Genomic DNA, 17,259 nt, shown 5'->3' with positions numbered 1-17,259 from the left:
TTGTTATAAATAATGATTAGAATTATAAAAGACAGTCACTGATGTGTGAAGGAATGTTAAATATTAAAGAAACAATTTATTGTTAAGCATTAAGAAAATGCTTTTCCAAATATTTGAGATATGAAGAAAATAGAAAAATATTCTAACCTACTTAGAAAAAGAGAAGGCAATGAAAGTGCCTACCTAGGTAGACTTTTCCAGTCATGGTTTATTATATTATAAAGACAAACACTGACAAAAATTGCAAAAATATAAGGTAGCAACATTGTTGTCACCAAAAGCTAGAAGTGTCTGAGGTAAGAGTGATGTATAAGAGTGAATGTTTGCAGTTTGACAAGCTTTAGAGAAAAAAAAATATCTGGAGGTCAATATTGAGGACAGCAATGACAACAACAACAGTTTTTAAGAATGTGTGGGTTGGCATTTATTTTTTTTAAATGTTAGAAACATTGTTGATGGTGATGATGATGGTTAGTAGGAAATAGGATGTGATAGTGTTGTGAACGATAATGATAATGACGGGAGAGTGGCTTAAGAGATTTTGTTTATTGCGGCTGGTGACAGTGGTGGATGTGGTGGTGATGGTAGTGGTGGAAGCAATGATGGTGGTGGTAGTGGTGGTGGTGATGGTAGTGGTAGTAGTAGTTGTGGTAATGGGTGGTGGTGGAAGTGGTAGTCATGGTGATTGTGATGGTAGTGGTAATAAAACCAGTGATAAAAATATTTCCCACAACAGTTTAAGGATTTTTATATTGTTTTTTTATATTTTTTCAAGTATGACAAAATGCCATTTCCTTTCTGCACCCCCCCCCCCACCACCACCACCACCAAACCATCAGGTGATCAGAGGTTGATTGATGATAGCAAGTTTGGTGCTCACAAGAAAAAAAAAGGAAGAAATAACAAACAAAAAAAGGGTCATACCATGATAGGTTATTGGAAATGAATTGGTGTCTACAAAAATGTCTGGTTGGTAATGAGCCGAGAGTTCTTTCTGAAGAGATGTTTTCAGTAATTGCTCTCTCTCTGACTCATTCATCTTTTCCTTATGCCAACTCGAACAAATATAAAACAATATCACAGAACTATTAAAAATCAGAGCTTTGCAATTTTCCACAAAGTCTTCTTGTTGAACAACCTGCAAGAATAGAATAAGAGAAAAGATTTCCACATCAAAATATGGAAAGACATTGACGTATGCCTGATAAGGGTATACCAGGCACATGCATCACAGTCATATGTGCGACATGATGATCTCATATCAAGATTAACAGTGCATGACCTTGTAGGTGGGACCCAGTTAGAATTTTCAGGTTGAGAAGCCCATCATGCTCAAAGGGTCGCTAAATAAATTATTCAAACTCCAAAGAATTCCTCTCAACACGTGGCTATGATGCTCCCCCACTACTTCTGCTCGTGATCAGAGATGCACATATCGTCAGCCACTAAGGGACATGCTCAGCTGGTTATGGTCAAGCACCTGACAAGCAAATCTATGGTATTGAACAGAATATTTACTATAACTCATTTTTTATACCAAGACAAAACAATGTACATGATAACACTTCCAATCAGTTAAAAAATTATTATTATTTCTATTATTATTATTATTATTATTATTATTATTATTTACTTTCATTATAACTTTATTTCAGCTGCCTTAATGCTGGGTATCCTCCAGTGGCCAAGAGTAGCAAGGGTACTTATGTTTTGCTATATGTGCTAAAATTATCACCACATTTATTCCATTTTAGATGGGGAGTGCTTTCTTTAGTATACAGGTTGTACCCATCAATGTTATTTTTGTAGTTCGTGGAGACTGGAGTTACCAAGGAAAGGCTTAATATACTTCTCAGCTCCCTGATTATTATTATTATTATTATTATTAAGGCAGCACGGAATTTTGTCAGTGAACAGGTCGCGGTTCCAAAGCAACGAAAATATTTTGACAAATTAAATTTAAATGTTTAAGTGAATCTAACGGTCTTTGTGTTTCTTAATATGAACCTTATTACTTCAAAAAATAAAAATTCATTTCAAGAAATATAAAAGAGCAAAAAAGAAAAAGAGAAGAGAAGAAGAATTTGTATTCATACATGTTCTATTTCTTGGAGATTCAGTCTTTTACCATTTCTTTTCAACTGCTCATCCTTCCTGTGAAGAAAGAATATTTTCCCAGACTGATCAGTGGTAACCAAGTCTCCAGTATTCCTCAAACCATTCTCAGGAGTTACTTCATCATTTATGAAACATAAACGGTTAAGACTTCCTGAAAAGAAGAAAATTATATCTTTTAGACTAGGAGTTTTGGCATTTTCCAAGTATATACATACACTTTCAATTGTGCGTGTGTGTGTGTGTGTGTGTGTAAAGATATATATATATATATCATTATCATCATCATCGTTTAACGTCTGCTTTCCATGCTAGCATGGGTTGGACGATTTTGACTGAGGACTGGCAAACCAGATGGCTACACCAGACTCCAATCTGATCTGGCAGAGTTTCTACAGATGGATGCCCTTCCTAACGCCAACCACTCCGAGTGTGTAGTGGGTGCTTTTACGTGCCATTGGCACAAGGGCCAGTCAGGCAGTACTGGCAACAGCCACGCTCAAATGGTGTTTTTATGTGCCACCTGCACAGGAGCCAGTAAGGCGACACAGGTAACGATTAAGCTCGAATGATGCTTTTTATGTGCCACCGGCACAGAAGCCAGTTAGCTGCTCTGGCAATGATCACTCTCAGATGGTGCTCTTAGTACTCCACTAACATGGATGCCAGTCATCGAATTTGATTTTGATTTTACTAGCCTCAACAGGTCTTCACAAGCAGAGTTTAGTGTCCAATGCTGCATAAAAGCACCCAGTACACTCTGTAAAGTGGTTGGCATTAGAAAGGGCATCCAGCTACAGAAACACTGCCAAAACAGACATGGAGCCTGAACAACCCTTCAGCTGCCCAGCTTCTGTCAAACCGTCCAACCCAAACCAGCATGAAAAATGGACATTAAATGATGTTGATGTTGGTGTATTTATATATATATATATATATATATATATATATATATATACACACACAACAGGCTTCTTTCAATTTCCATCCATCAAATCTACTCACAAGGCTTTTGATAGGCCTGAGGTTATGGTAGAAGACACTTGCCCAAGGGACTGAACCTGGAACCATGTAGTTCAGAAGCTAAGCTGTTTATTTTATTCTTCTGAGGTGCTAAGTCATTAAATTTTAGAAAAGTGGAAATGGTATGATACTGACTTCATATTTTCCCAAAACAATATAAAGTGAAATAATTAAGAAGTTAATTAACATTTATGTAATATATTTTTTATACTTTTATCTTTTACTTGTTTCAGTCATTGAACTGTGGCCATGCTGGAACACCACCTTTGAAAGTTTTTAGTTGAATAAATCAACTCCAGGGCTTAATTTTTAAACCCGGTACTTATTCTATTGGACTTTTTTTTGCCAAACTGCTAAGTTATAGGGATGCAAACACACCAACACTGGTTGCCAAGCAATGGTGGGGAACAAACACAATGACACACACACGACAGACTTCTTTCAGCTTCTGTCTACCAAATCCACTCACAAGGTTTTGATCAGCCTAGGGTGGCCTGGGGCTATAATACAAGATATTTGCCCAAAGTGCTGTGCAATGGTACTGAACCCAAACCAAAATGTTTAGTGTAATATAAATCTGAACTGAATGTCATTAAAGAAACAAATACATATTAGAAATTATAAAAGGAAAAGAATGGTTTTTAAGAATGAGGTGTTCTGGACTAATTTTAACATTTAGGGTTATAGAAGAAGAAAGCTAAGAGAAATGTGAAATAAACTGAAATATATTTTAGAGTGTCTTTCAGATTCCTCTCAAAGACAATAGAAATATATCTAACTGTACCTGTATATAACCATCCACAACCTTCTGATAAAACATGGCCATCATCGTTAATAACCATTGTAGTGGTATCACTCAAGGATTCTCCAAGTGGAACTTCTGACTGATTTGAACTGTGAAAAAAGAAATGAAGTTGTAATCTAATGATTAATAAAGGTAAAAGAAAATGAGTGAGATAAATACCTCACCTATCAAGGAATGTTGTTCAAAGGAACATTTCCAATCATTACTCAACAGGTGTTAAGATTGACACAACATTTGAAAATTTTTTGAATGTTTCAAAATTTATTACATTCCAAAAATTTTGGAAAATATTCAAATTTACCTTAACAACCCTTTAGCACTGAAACCAACCATATCCAACTAAAATATTTTACCTACTTTATATTCAGACTGGCCAGATCCAGCTTCTTACACCTATCCTACAATGTCATTCTAAAACCAAACAATCACAACATTGAAATCTTGAAGCTATGAGATAATGCATGGCAGAACCAGTGAAAACGCTATGCGATGAGGAGTAAACGGTGAGAGGGTTTTGTTAATTAGGAGATTGGGTGGATGTAAGCGGTGAATGTGACGCAGCTGTGACAGCAAGAGCAAGACTTGGCTGGGTGAAGTTTAGGGAATGTGGAGCATTGTTATATGGGAAAAGGTTCTCATTAAAGATGAAAGGAAGGGTCTATAGGAGTTGTGTGAGAGCTGCAATGCTGTATGGGAGTGAAATATGGTGTCTGAGGGAGAGAGAGATGGTAATTTTGAGAAGGACTGAGAGAGCAATGGTGAGAGAAATGTGTGGCGTGAAGTTGTTTGATAAGAGGAGGACTGAGGTCTTGAAGGGAATGCTGGGGTTGGAGGAATCGGTGGAATGGTTGGCAAGGGTGAATGGAGTGTGGTGGTATGGGCATGTGTTGAGGAGGGACGAGGAGCATGTTCTGAAGAGGGTGCTAGAGTTTGAGGTAAATGGAGTGTGAAAGCGAGGTAGACCGAGGAAAAGGTGGAGGGGACAGGTGGAGGAGGCAATTGGGGGGGTTGGTTTGAGAAGGGAGGATGCCCAATACCAGGCAAGATGGCGAGATGGTGTAAGGGCAGTTGCTATGGCATTGAGGTAGATCCAGCCCCCCTCGTTAACGGGGACAAAACCCGGATTTAAAACACTGGATGATGATGATCATCATCAGCATCATCGTTTAATGTCCGTTTTCCATGCTGGCATGGGTTGGATGGTTCGACCAGGGTCTGGGAAGCCAGGAGGCTGCACCAGGCTCCAGCCTGATCTGGCAGTGTTTCCACAGCTGGATGCCCTTTCTAACGCCAACCACTCTATGAGTGCAGTGGGTGCTTTTTATGTGTCACCGGCACAGGAGCCAGAGGAGGCTGGCAAACGGCCATGATCGGTTGGTGCTTCTTACATGTCAATTCAAGACAATATGAATAAATAAATGTTACATTTGACAGAGTAATCTGATTGCTAAAGGATTAAAATAATGTTCACTATTTAAATTGTTATTCAGTTAAATTTCATTTATCTTGTTGTACACCTGCAATATGTCCCCAGGTAACTGAAATTCAACTTGTGTATTATAAACACACACATATGTAACAACACGTAAACATCAATGTGCTTACACTAAAACATATGAAAACATCTTATACCTAGATTTCCTCACTGCTTCATCATAACTTTCATCATTTTTTAAAATTACATTTTCCCATGCTTGAATGGGTCAGATGGAATTTACTAAGCCAGACTTTCTATAGCTAGATACCCTTCCTGTTTGCTAATCTTCAAATGTTTCCAAACAAGGTAATATTTCTTCATAGCTGGATATGTTCTTGCACAATATTGGAAATGAATGACATTGCTTGAATGACAGCGACAACCATTTTACAACTGTCACACAATGTCAAGACAAGGAGACACGGACACACACACACTAACACACACACATGTGCGCATGCACACACACACATGAAGAGCTTCTTTCAGTTTCCATTTACCAAATCCACTCACAAAATTTTGGTTGCCCTGGGGCTATAGTAAAAGACAGTTGATGATGATGATGATAATTTGTTCAAAGTACCAGGCTGTGGGACTGAACCCACAGTGTAATTATCAACCATTGGGGATATGCTACATATGTCTGCAGATTGTATTTAGCTTTTAAACCAAATACTAATGTGCCTTAAATTTACTTGAGAAGGGTTGACTGGGGTACTGAATATCAATATCAGGAAGCCTTGGTGCAATCACTTAACTAGCTAGAAACAATAGACAAATCTTCCTCAAATTACACTTTGCTGACTAAAAATATGATAGAACACATTCCAAAATGTGTGCCTAGATACATTGTCTCCTTCAAAAAATGACCTGGAAAGGTCAAGACTGGAATGCCTTTGATTATATGATTAATTGTGACTAATCCGGAGTTAAGCATCAGCAAAATGTACAGATTACATAAATAAACTCACCCAACTCAGCAAAATGACTCCAGAACACCTGTCTAACCATCAACTTCAACAAAAATTAGGGCTGTGGAGTCAAAACAAAAACCTTTGACTCTGACTCCTCTACTATTGGTACTTCTGACTCTGACTCTTCTTTATGTAATTAAGTGATTCTGGTCTACATATCTCATAAAGCATATTCATACACTTGTACTTTGAGTAGTCCTATTATGTTATAACTGGTTTATATTAAAGAATAAAGATGTCGGAGTCAGTATAGTTTTACTGATTCCGACTCCAGCTACCCCTTAATTGTTTCTGACTCCACAACCCTGCATTTATGTCTATGCTCCGTTTACTTGTCAAGTCTTTTCCATAAATCATTTTCATAACTCCCATGCCTCCATTGCACTTCCAACTGCAGCACTGATCCCTCAGTTTCATTATATGAGAGCAAAACTGTACATATTCCAGCCTCACTTTTCTGCTGCCATTTCTCTCTCTCTCTCTCTCTCTCCTTGGAACCACTTCCCTTGTTACCCATTCCACATTCTAAATATCATCCCATACCAATTTATTTTCAACTGCCTGCTCATTTGTATCTATCATCAACAGTGCAATCCACCTTCATTTGTCACTCACTATATCCATCCCTATGTGACTCTAACCTCTATCTCTGCCACTGTGCATCTCTGTCTCTCCTCTACCTAATTCACATTATTTCCCTATTTCTCATCTATCTATGATACTGTTACCTCCCACTGCTCCCCCATATCTATTGCCATTTATCATTCCATTCCAAACTGAGACTCATGCCTCAACCTGTCTCTCTTCTTTGCTTCTCTCACAACACTCTACCAGCCGTCCTCGTTTCTTTGTCCTTATTCTCTCTTCATTCATCTTCCTGTATCTTGAGGGTATACTCTGACACTTCATCTCTACCATCTTTTCTCCCATTACTGCTGGGGTAACCATACTCTACAACAAGACACCTGTTCTTGTCCCTCTATCTCACTTTAATCTCTCTACCCCTGGTATTTTGCCACCTCCTTCAATAAGTCAACCGCTCTAAGGTAAAATGGTTCTTCTCTTGTGGGTTACTTGGAGACTTATTAGGGCCAATGCCATGAAAAATGCACCCAATACACACTTTGTTAGGAAGGGCATCCAACTGTTGAAACCATGTCAATGAACACATTGGAGTTCATTGCAGTTTTCTGACTCATAGGATCCTGTAGAAACTTCCAACCCATGCCAACATGGAACATGGACATTAAATAATAATAAATACTTGAAAACATATACCAATACATGCAATGATTTTATGATTACTATCGTGAAGTACATATGTACAGGGTTGGCCAAAAGTCACCTGACAGTAAATGAAAATCATTTAATTCCAAGAATTTTGTTTAACAACTGAACGAATTTAATAAAAGCATCTAAATATGAAACATCATGAAAATTGTTCAAACTGAAGTCCTTCTTGAGCGACACATGCTTCCATTCAAGTCAATACAGAATTACAGATAGTATTTATGGAATTTTGATTTAGTGTCGGGTGACTTTTGGCCACTCCTGTACTTATATACATATGCATGTGTGTGTGTACACACTAATTTCCTGTTCATCAATGCCAGTAATAATATGATGGAGATAATAATGAATTTGTAAATACATTAAAAAGAAACACAAAAATAAATGGAATTTCATTCATTTGGAGAAAATAGGTCAGCATGACACAATTAAGACTAAAATTATGAAATCACTTGAGAAATCAATTTAGCAAAATAAATAAATAAATAAATAGATAAGTAAACTTAATCCCATCAAAGAAAAAGAAATGTTTGTTATCATAACACTAACAAGTTCTTTTCTTCAATGATTTATTTAATTATAGAGTAAAACTGTTCCCTCGTTATGTTTAAATGTTTCATAGACATATTTCACAAATATAATCTTCAAATATTTATTTTGTTGGGTTTTTTTTTTGTAACAGTAGTTTAACTTTGATTGAATATTGAATTGATCAAAGGCTTTCCAGCTATGACCACCTCGTCTTGTATTCTTAGTGTATTTTGGATTGCGCTATCTAAAACATCATTTTTTTTTTAAAGATGGCAATGTGTAATTTGAAATCAATCTATTTGTTCATATTTTCTAGCAGACTGATCAATTATTTAGAGATTCATCCATCTGTATATTGATGCTGACAACAGTAGTTATGGAGAAAATGGAATTGGTGCTGGGGAAACATAAGACTTAGTCAGCAATGACTAAACAGGTCAATCACATGACTACAACTGAATATCATGTTTCCCAAAATATTACATTGTTAATCTCCTCAAGTGAATGCTGAATTAGGATTTTAAAAAAACCATCACTTCCAGCCTGGTAGTTCTAATTATGTGAACAGAATATAGCAGGCAGTTGAAGTAGTTTTATCATTTGGTTAATAAAAGAAGCTCTCTGTATGAACATAAGGTAGACATTTAAGATGAGAATCACCATCATCGTTTAACGTTCATCCACCATACATGCATGGGTAGGATAGCTGACAGGAGCCAGCCAGGTAGAAAAATTACCCTAGGCTACTGTGTCTGTTTTGGAAGGGGTTTTATGACTGGATGCCCTTCCTAACACCAACCACTCTGCAGAGTGGACTCAGAGCGTTTTACGTGGCACCAACATAGGCAAGGTCAGTTTTGGCATGATTTTTACAGCTGGATGTCCTTCCAAATGCCAACCACTTTACAGTGTGGACTGAATGTTTTGTTTTTTTTGTGCCACCAGTACTAGCAGGGTCACCAAATAACTTGCAAGACAAGGAATTTTGAGAGAGGCAGGAGCATTTGAGGAGAGGAACTTGTATGAGAGAATAACAGAAAATATATGTTGTGTACTTGGCATAACTGGTTCAATGTTTTACAGTAATTAGTTAAGTTGAGAAACATTCTGATTCCAGATCTCTTCAGAACTAATGTAATATGTATTAGCAATGTGTAGCTCAGATTAATTCAATTATATTATTGTTCAACAAAAATTAGTCAAAATCTAATGAAGGAAAATTAATTGTAAAAGATAAAAGATAAAATTAAATGAGATAACAATGATCTAGATGTATTAAGAATAACTTCAAATGGGAAGTATTGTTTGTGAAAGAAGAGACGGAAAAGTTATTAATATAAGATTTTTAAAATATTATAAGGAGGAAATATCTAAATATCCAGAAAGCATAGAGAAATCAAACATTGTGGTATATCTGTTTCTGAATTTTATTTACTATGTTACAAACATTGAATATACCAAAGGAGGGTATTCCTGAAGGTGTGGTAAGACTGTTGGAGTTAGGAGAGGTAAATATGAAGTTTTGGCATCTGTCCCTTTCCCGAAAGTGAAAATGAATTAAAAGAGCTACAATCAAGAACAAAGCAAAGATAGAGATTTGGTTTGCTGAAATCTTTATTCTTGTGTAATATTTGTCATCAGCAGTAACTAATGCATGTGTTAATTAGCTATTTTACTAAATGATTTATCTTCATTCTGTCTCTTATATAATTCAAACTACCAAATTATCTCGTTTATGCAGCATTACATCTCAATCAATTTAAAACCCAGAATAAAGACTTGAAAACAGTTAGCTTGTACAAGGGCAGCCTGTTGAAGGCTCCACATACTGAATACGGAAGAAGACATAAGGAGAGAATGTGAACCATTCTGGGGGCCTTCTTCTTGATGGCTTTACAGCACAGTGGACACACTCCTCACTGATGTGAGGCTGTACCTGACTAGTATTCAATCTTTTATATCCTTCTATACATTGACTATACAGATTTCCCAAAGCAGGGATAGACACAACTGTCTTCACACGATGTACTTCAAATTACTCAACTAAACACGATACAAACTCTCAATGATCTCAATGACTTCCCACAGCTTCCAGGAACTCTCAACAATTCCTACAACTTCTTTCATCTCAACCAATATGCTACTCTTCATAAGAGTTCAACTGGTCCAATTTTCCAATCCCACAGGAGTGTCAATGACTTTCACCACAACTCAATCCTACATCCATTTCTGGATCATTAGCACCATTCAAATTGTGATGTCATGCAGGTTTAACTTACAATATAATCAGACAGGTACATGTCTCACACCTGTACATCATCTCTCCAGCCACATTTCATCATTCCTTTTCAGTCATATCCAATGACTGGTTCCAATGACTGGATTTCTTTCAAGTTGGTATTTCCTTGATGATGATCAATGCGAATTGACAGCAGCCACTGTCACAGTCTGGTTCCAACAAAATCTCTACATACAGTTTCTGTAAGAAAATGTACTGCATTCCAACTAGCAATTTCACAGTCTTCTAGTAGCATCTCATAACATTCATCTTTCCTAACCTGAGCAATACCAATAATGCAATACAATTTGCAATGGAAGTTTCTTTATTACTAGTCAGAACACTTACTTCCTATGGCGGATCAGGAATGATGATGATGATGATGAGAATGGCAATGACAATAACAATAATATTGACAATGACAAAGATGATTGAATTCAGGTTATACTTACGCAAAATCAGAATCTGTGACTTGATAAAATGTTGACCAACAAGAAACTTCTGTTATACCGTATAAATTGAAAAACGTTGTCATATTGCCTTCAGCCCGACATTTTTTAATTAGATCCAATGATGGAAATTTTTCACCACCAAAAGCTAAAATTCTAAGGCACGAAGATTTATCCAAGATAGAAGTTCTTAATAGTTCTGGACCAATACTCATCAACAGACTTGGAGTTATCTAATATTTAACAGAAAACAAAGTAAAAAAAAAAAAAAGCAAAATTGTACATTACAATCTGTCTGTATGATATTAATCAATCAATAATCAATAATCAACATAAATAATAGAAGAATGGTGCATAACATATTGTGGTACCACTGATGACATTTGTTACAGTTTATATACTTTACTTGTTTTAGTCACTGGACTGTGGCCATGCTGGGGCATCACCTTGGAGGGTTTAGTTGAACAAAATGGACCCCGATATTCTTTTAAACCTTGCACTTATTCATATAGGGACATAAACAAACCGTCACTGGTTGTGAAGCAGAGTGGTGGTGGACAAACACCAAAACACATACACACAATGGTCTTCTTTCAGTTTCCATCAACCAAATCTACTCACAAGGCATTGGTCGACCTGAGGGTTATGATAGAAGACACCTGCCCAAGGTGTCATGCGGTGGGACTGAACCCATGACCACATAGTTGGTAAGCAAGCTTCTCAACCACATAACTACACCTTTGCCAATGTTTCATGAATTTTTTGTTTATTTTTGATTAGTCATTGAAGAAAGGATAGTGCCCACAACTCATTTCAGCATTTCTAGGATTTGTGGGAAGAAAGTGGAACTTTATCAGAAAACTTATCAGAGAGTGGACTGTAACTAAAAGCCAAGTGGAACTGGACAACAGATTAAGGGTACCAGTAATATATGTAAAGGAAGGCAACAAGCTTAAAATATTTTCCTTTTTAACCTTTCAGTTTTCAGATTACTCTGTCAGATGTATTTTATTGATGTTTTGAATTAATCACATATTACGTCATGGCTCCAGAATGTTCATGTTGTGATTGAACATTTTTAGAATGGCATTATTGGGTAGGTGTGAGAAGCTGAATCTTATCAGTTTAAACATAAAACAGGTAGAATATTTCAGATAGATATGGTCGGTTTAAATGCTAAAGGGTTAAACACAACCCACAGAATTATCAGATCTCACAATTATAAAGCAGAAAAATACAGGTTGGTTACAAAGTTATTCCTACAATCCACAACAGTCAACTGAACTTTGCCAGTAGATGTTTTCAGCAAGATAAACTGAGTTTAACTACCTTTGTCAAGGATATGTCATTGTGTCAGCTACAGAACACACACACACACCTGAAGAGACCAGCAGGTTACCAAGTGAAATGTTTGCTAATATAATATTCCTATTGTTTACATGAGCACCAACTCATGGTACCTACTTTCAACTAGGTGGACTGAGCTACATGGAGATTTAAGTTATTCTATCAGGAATAATGTTGTATAACCCTTTGTTCAGTGCTGGTTACAGAATATAAACTGTTGGCAAAGGTTGCAAGATCAGAACCTTAACAGCTTGGTTAATTACAAGTCTCACATCAAATGATATAGAAAGAAAGATAACAGAATAATGCTGTTGGTAGGAGAGATTAGAATGGTAAAGGAGGGAGAGAATGAAATATTATGACTGAATAAATCTAGGAATTACAACTATGAGACCTGTAGCTTTGTTAAGATAGATGCATAATATCTTTAACATAAAATAACATCAAAGAGATGATTGAGTTTTTATAAACCAAATGAACTCACTACACACATTAATCCAGTTTATTTTGGAATAAGAAAACTAATTGTCATTCCTTGATGTTTTGGTGGAGAGCACAGAAGCAGATGTTAAAATATTAGCAAACTGGAAACTAACAGGCAAAACTCTGCTTAAACTATGATTTTCATCATCAATGTTGTGTTAAGGAAGGAAAAGTCAAATGCCTATAACATTGGGCAGAACTGATCAGCAACAGTATATCAAATTATACTGAAAAAATAAGTCATCTGAAAAGTCCTTCATCATCAGCATCATAACCATTGTCATCGCCATTGTTGTCATCATCATCATTTGATGTCCATTTTTCCATGCTGGCATGAGTTAGATGATTTGATAGGAGACAGGAGCTGATAAACAAAATGACTGCATGAATGTTTGGATGCCCTTCCTGATGCCAACCACCTCACAGAGTACACTGGGTACATTTTACAGAGCATCAAGTGGAGTTTACCAAGTAATTCATGCGAAACCCGTCAACTGTTTGGGGTATAGTATTGAAAGAGGTCACTACTACATGTGCTCTGCATTCATGGCTCAGGTTTTACCACCATGTAGCATTGCTGTTCATACACAGGCATCATGCAATCGGCCTTTTACTCTGAGAAAGAGTTTGCATTACCAACAAAGGGTATAGTTCTCTGAACTTTCTCCATCCTACTCTTATTCCAACAACTATGCTTTCAGAACATCCTCCTTCACTGATAATTAGGTCACCTAGGTTACAGAAACTAACTAATATATTTAAGGATCTTCCTGAGCATTTAAGAAATGTCTATTTCTTGCACATTCATCATCATCATCGTTTAACGTCCGCTTTCCATGCTAGCATGGGTTGGACGGTTCAACTGGGGTCTGGCAAGCCCGAAGGCTGCACCAGGCCAGTCAGATCTGGCAGTGTTTCTACAGCTGGATGCCCTTCCTAACGCCAACCACTCCGAGAGTGTAGTGGGTGATTTTATGTGCCACCGACACAGGTGCCAGACGAGGCTGGCAGACGGCCACGCTCGGATGGTGTTTTTTTATGTGCCACCGACACAGGTGCCAGACGAGGCTGGCTGACGGCCACGCTCGGATGGTGTTTTCTTATGTGTCACCGACACAGGTGCCAGACGGGGCTGGCGGACGGCCACGCTTGGATGGTGTTTGTTACGTGCCCTCAGCACGGAGGCCAGTCGTTGCGGTACTGGCTACGATCACGTTCGGATGGTTTTCTTATGTGCCACCGGCACTGGTACCACAAGGATACAAATTCCATTGATGTTCATCCATTTTGATTTGGTTCGATTTGATTTGATTTGATTCGATTCGATTCGATTCTCACTTGCCTCAACAGGTCTTCACAAGTGTCATCTGAAAATACATTCCTGATTCCTGAATAGTGTTGAATGCTAGTAGTTTCCATAGCACCTATATTTGGAAGTCAGAAATATTCTTAGACTCAAATGCTCAAAGCAAATACTTGAAGAAATAAGACAATGAGGAAATCAGAGCTATGCATCTTATCTAAGATGTTGACATATTTCCACTGAGACATACAGATACTTTTAAGTACAAATGTTATGTGTTGCTCATTGGAAGGTATAACATTGTGCATTTCCTTCATATATGTAGCAGATGTGTTTTGGTGCTGCTGAACGAGACAAAGTTGGTGTCCCAATTAGAGAGTATTTTGAAAATTTTATTTTTAGAAATAGTATACCCACTGCATTTTTTTTTTTTTGATGCCTTAAGTGATATACACTTTTGTTTATTTGGGTTAGACCACCAATCTAAGAATAACTATCTCCCACCTCAAAAGTTCTGGAAAGTTCACGAGTTCATAGGTGCAGAAGTGGCTGTGTGGTAAGTAGCTTGCTTACCAACCACTTGGTTCCGGGTTCAGTCCCACTGCGTGGCATCTTGGGCAAGTGTTTTCTGCTATAGCCTCGGGCCAACCAATGCCTTGTGAGTGGATTTGGTAGATGGAAACTGAAAGAAGCCTGTCGGATATATGTATATATATATGTGTGTGTGTATGTTTGTGTGTCTGTGTTTGTCCCCCTAGCATTGCTTGACAACTGATGCTGGTGTGTTTATGTCCCCGTCACTTAGCGATTCGGCAAAAAGAGACCAATAGAATAAGTACTGGGCTTTCAAAGAATAAGTCCCGGGGTCGAGTTGCTCGATTAAAGGCGGTGCTCCAGCATGGCCGCAGTCAAATGACTGAAACAAGTAAAAGAGTAAAAGAGAGTAAAAGAGAGAGTGCTGGTCTTCAGAAGAAAATAAATGTGTTTAAAAGAGAATGAGTTTTCAGAAGTACAAGCCATTGTTGTAGGGATCAATTAAAAGGAGGGAACAAAATAATGCTCTTGACAAAGAAATTGCCACAAAAATTAAATGAATTATGAAAATATTAAAAAGAAAGTATTTTAAATTAAGTTCCTACTAATAATATCTAATTACGAGAAAGAAAAATTAATGTCCAATGAAATGAGCAGTGGTTTGCTTGAGAAAAATAAGAATAATCCAAGAGGAGTTTTGCAATTGTTATGAAAGGGTAGTGGTTTTTAACTTGTTTTGGGCATTAGAATATGGCCATGCTGGGGCACCACCTTTAAGAATTTTTAGACGAATGTATTGACCACATTTTGTTACTTAAAGCCTGGTACTCATCCTGTTGGTCACTTTTGCAGAATTGCTAAGTTTCAGGGTTGTAAACACACCAGCATCAGTTGTCAAGTGGTGGTGGTGGTGGAGGGACACATGCACACACACACACACACACACACACATACATACATACATATATATATATATATATATATATATATATATACACAACAGGCTTTTTTTCAGTTTCCATCTACCAAATTCATTCACAAGGTTTTGGTCAGCCCAAGGCTATAGTAGAAAATACTGACCCAGAGTACCATGCTGTGGGACTGAACCCAGAAACATGTGGTTGGGAAGCAAGCTTCTTACCACACAATCACACCCCTGTGCCTTTCTCATTTGCTACTTGTAAAACGGTACAGAATAATCATACATACCTGAAGAACTGTTACATGATAGTGATTTCCAAGCATTTTAGCAAGTTTCCAAGGCAAGATTTTTATTTGGTTTGATGTTATTAATAATCTTGCTCCACAACTTAAAGACGTAAAGATATCAATGATGCTTGGGTCGAATGTCAGAGGAGCAGCCAAAAATAGCAAATCATTGGAAGTGATATTAAACAGTTTCCTGGTTGGTTAGAAATAAAACGACATGGTTCAATAAAATACACATACAAGTACAACATTGTCAAACAAATATTATAAATTTCATCATCATTTTATTCCTACTTTCTAAGCTGTTATGGATAGTCCTGTTCACACAGCAACAACAAAATAAATCTAGTCTTGTTTAGTGTTGTGTGTGTGCATTGTTGGATTTTAGTTTCAATTAGATATCATAGCTTTAAAGTATTATTTAAATATAAACTTTTAATGGTATTTTATATCCTCATCCCAAAACTGAAAAGGTATCATTGAATAATGTTACATCCTAGTAGTTTGTTTAGCACTTACAGTCAGAATTCAGAAATATAGAATCTAATACTGAAATGACAATTCTTGCAAATCAAGAAAATTGAATGTAACTTCCTTCCCTTATTTCTCTTTTATGCAGTTTTCTTTTTTGTGTGTGTATGTGTGTGTTTGTTCTTAAATATTTAATAAGCTTTATGATGAAAACGAGGAAAGCAGAGTTATGTATCTTGTCTAAGGAGTAAATATATTGCCATTGAGAGTATTGGCCCATAATTTTGTTGTTGATGAGCTTTGAATTGTGAACTCAAGATTGATTCAAACCTGATCAAATGAGAAGAATGAATAATTTGTGATCAGCTATTTTGCTAATCAATCGTTAATGATTAAGAAGACAACGAAAAAAAAAAGCAGGTTTGAGTGGCCAGTGGCACTCTAATTACAGGTGGTACTTTATGAGTTTGAAACACTGCCAGATCAGACTGGAGCCTGGTGCAGCCTTCTGGCTTCCCAGATCCCCGGTTGAACCGTCCAACCCATGCTAGCATGGAGAATGGACGTTAAGCGATGATGATGATGATGATGAAGGCCCATATAATGTCAAGATTGCATAAGCATAACTTTTAACTAAAATTCTGTTACAGAATCTTCAGGCTTGACTGTTAATTTCAACAGCTTTATTTCTTTTTCTCCTTCCTTCATGCTCCTTGTCTCTCAATCAATAGTTGATGTGCAGGGCAATTACTCAATTTATCAAACAACGAAAATGTACTACACAAAATATAATTTTATTGGTGCAATTTGATTTCATCATCATCATCATCATCTTCGTTTAGCGTCTGCTTTCCATGCTAGCATGGGTTGGACGGTTCAACTGGGGTCTGGGAAGCCAGAAGGCTGCACTAGGCCCAGTCTGATCTGGCAATGTTTCTACGGCTGGATGCCCTTCCTAACGCCAACCACT

The 17,259-nt window shown here is 37.1% G+C and overlaps 1 protein-coding gene across 1 annotated transcript in view; it reads right to left on the bottom strand.

The window, feature by feature from the left end:
* Positions 1–17,259, bottom strand: part of LOC115222544 (beta-alanine-activating enzyme-like) — a 101,817-nt gene that overhangs the window by 66,836 nt on the left and 17,722 nt on the right. The window contains exons 5-9 of the mRNA XM_029792805.2: positions 15,819–16,011; positions 10,946–11,175; positions 3,923–4,032; positions 2,097–2,269; positions 925–1,138 (exon numbers count right to left, since the gene is read on the bottom strand). Coding sequence (XP_029648665.2) covers positions 925–1,138; positions 2,097–2,269; positions 3,923–4,032; positions 10,946–11,175; positions 15,819–16,011 — 920 coding nt within the window. The remainder of the gene's footprint in view (positions 1–924; positions 1,139–2,096; positions 2,270–3,922; positions 4,033–10,945; positions 11,176–15,818; positions 16,012–17,259) is intronic.

Source organism: Octopus sinensis, linkage group LG20, assembly GCF_006345805.1.
Source record: "Octopus sinensis linkage group LG20, ASM634580v1, whole genome shotgun sequence".
NCBI classification, from domain to species: domain Eukaryota; kingdom Metazoa; phylum Mollusca; class Cephalopoda; order Octopoda; family Octopodidae; genus Octopus; species Octopus sinensis.
This window is presented reverse-complemented; position numbering and strand designations above follow the sequence as displayed.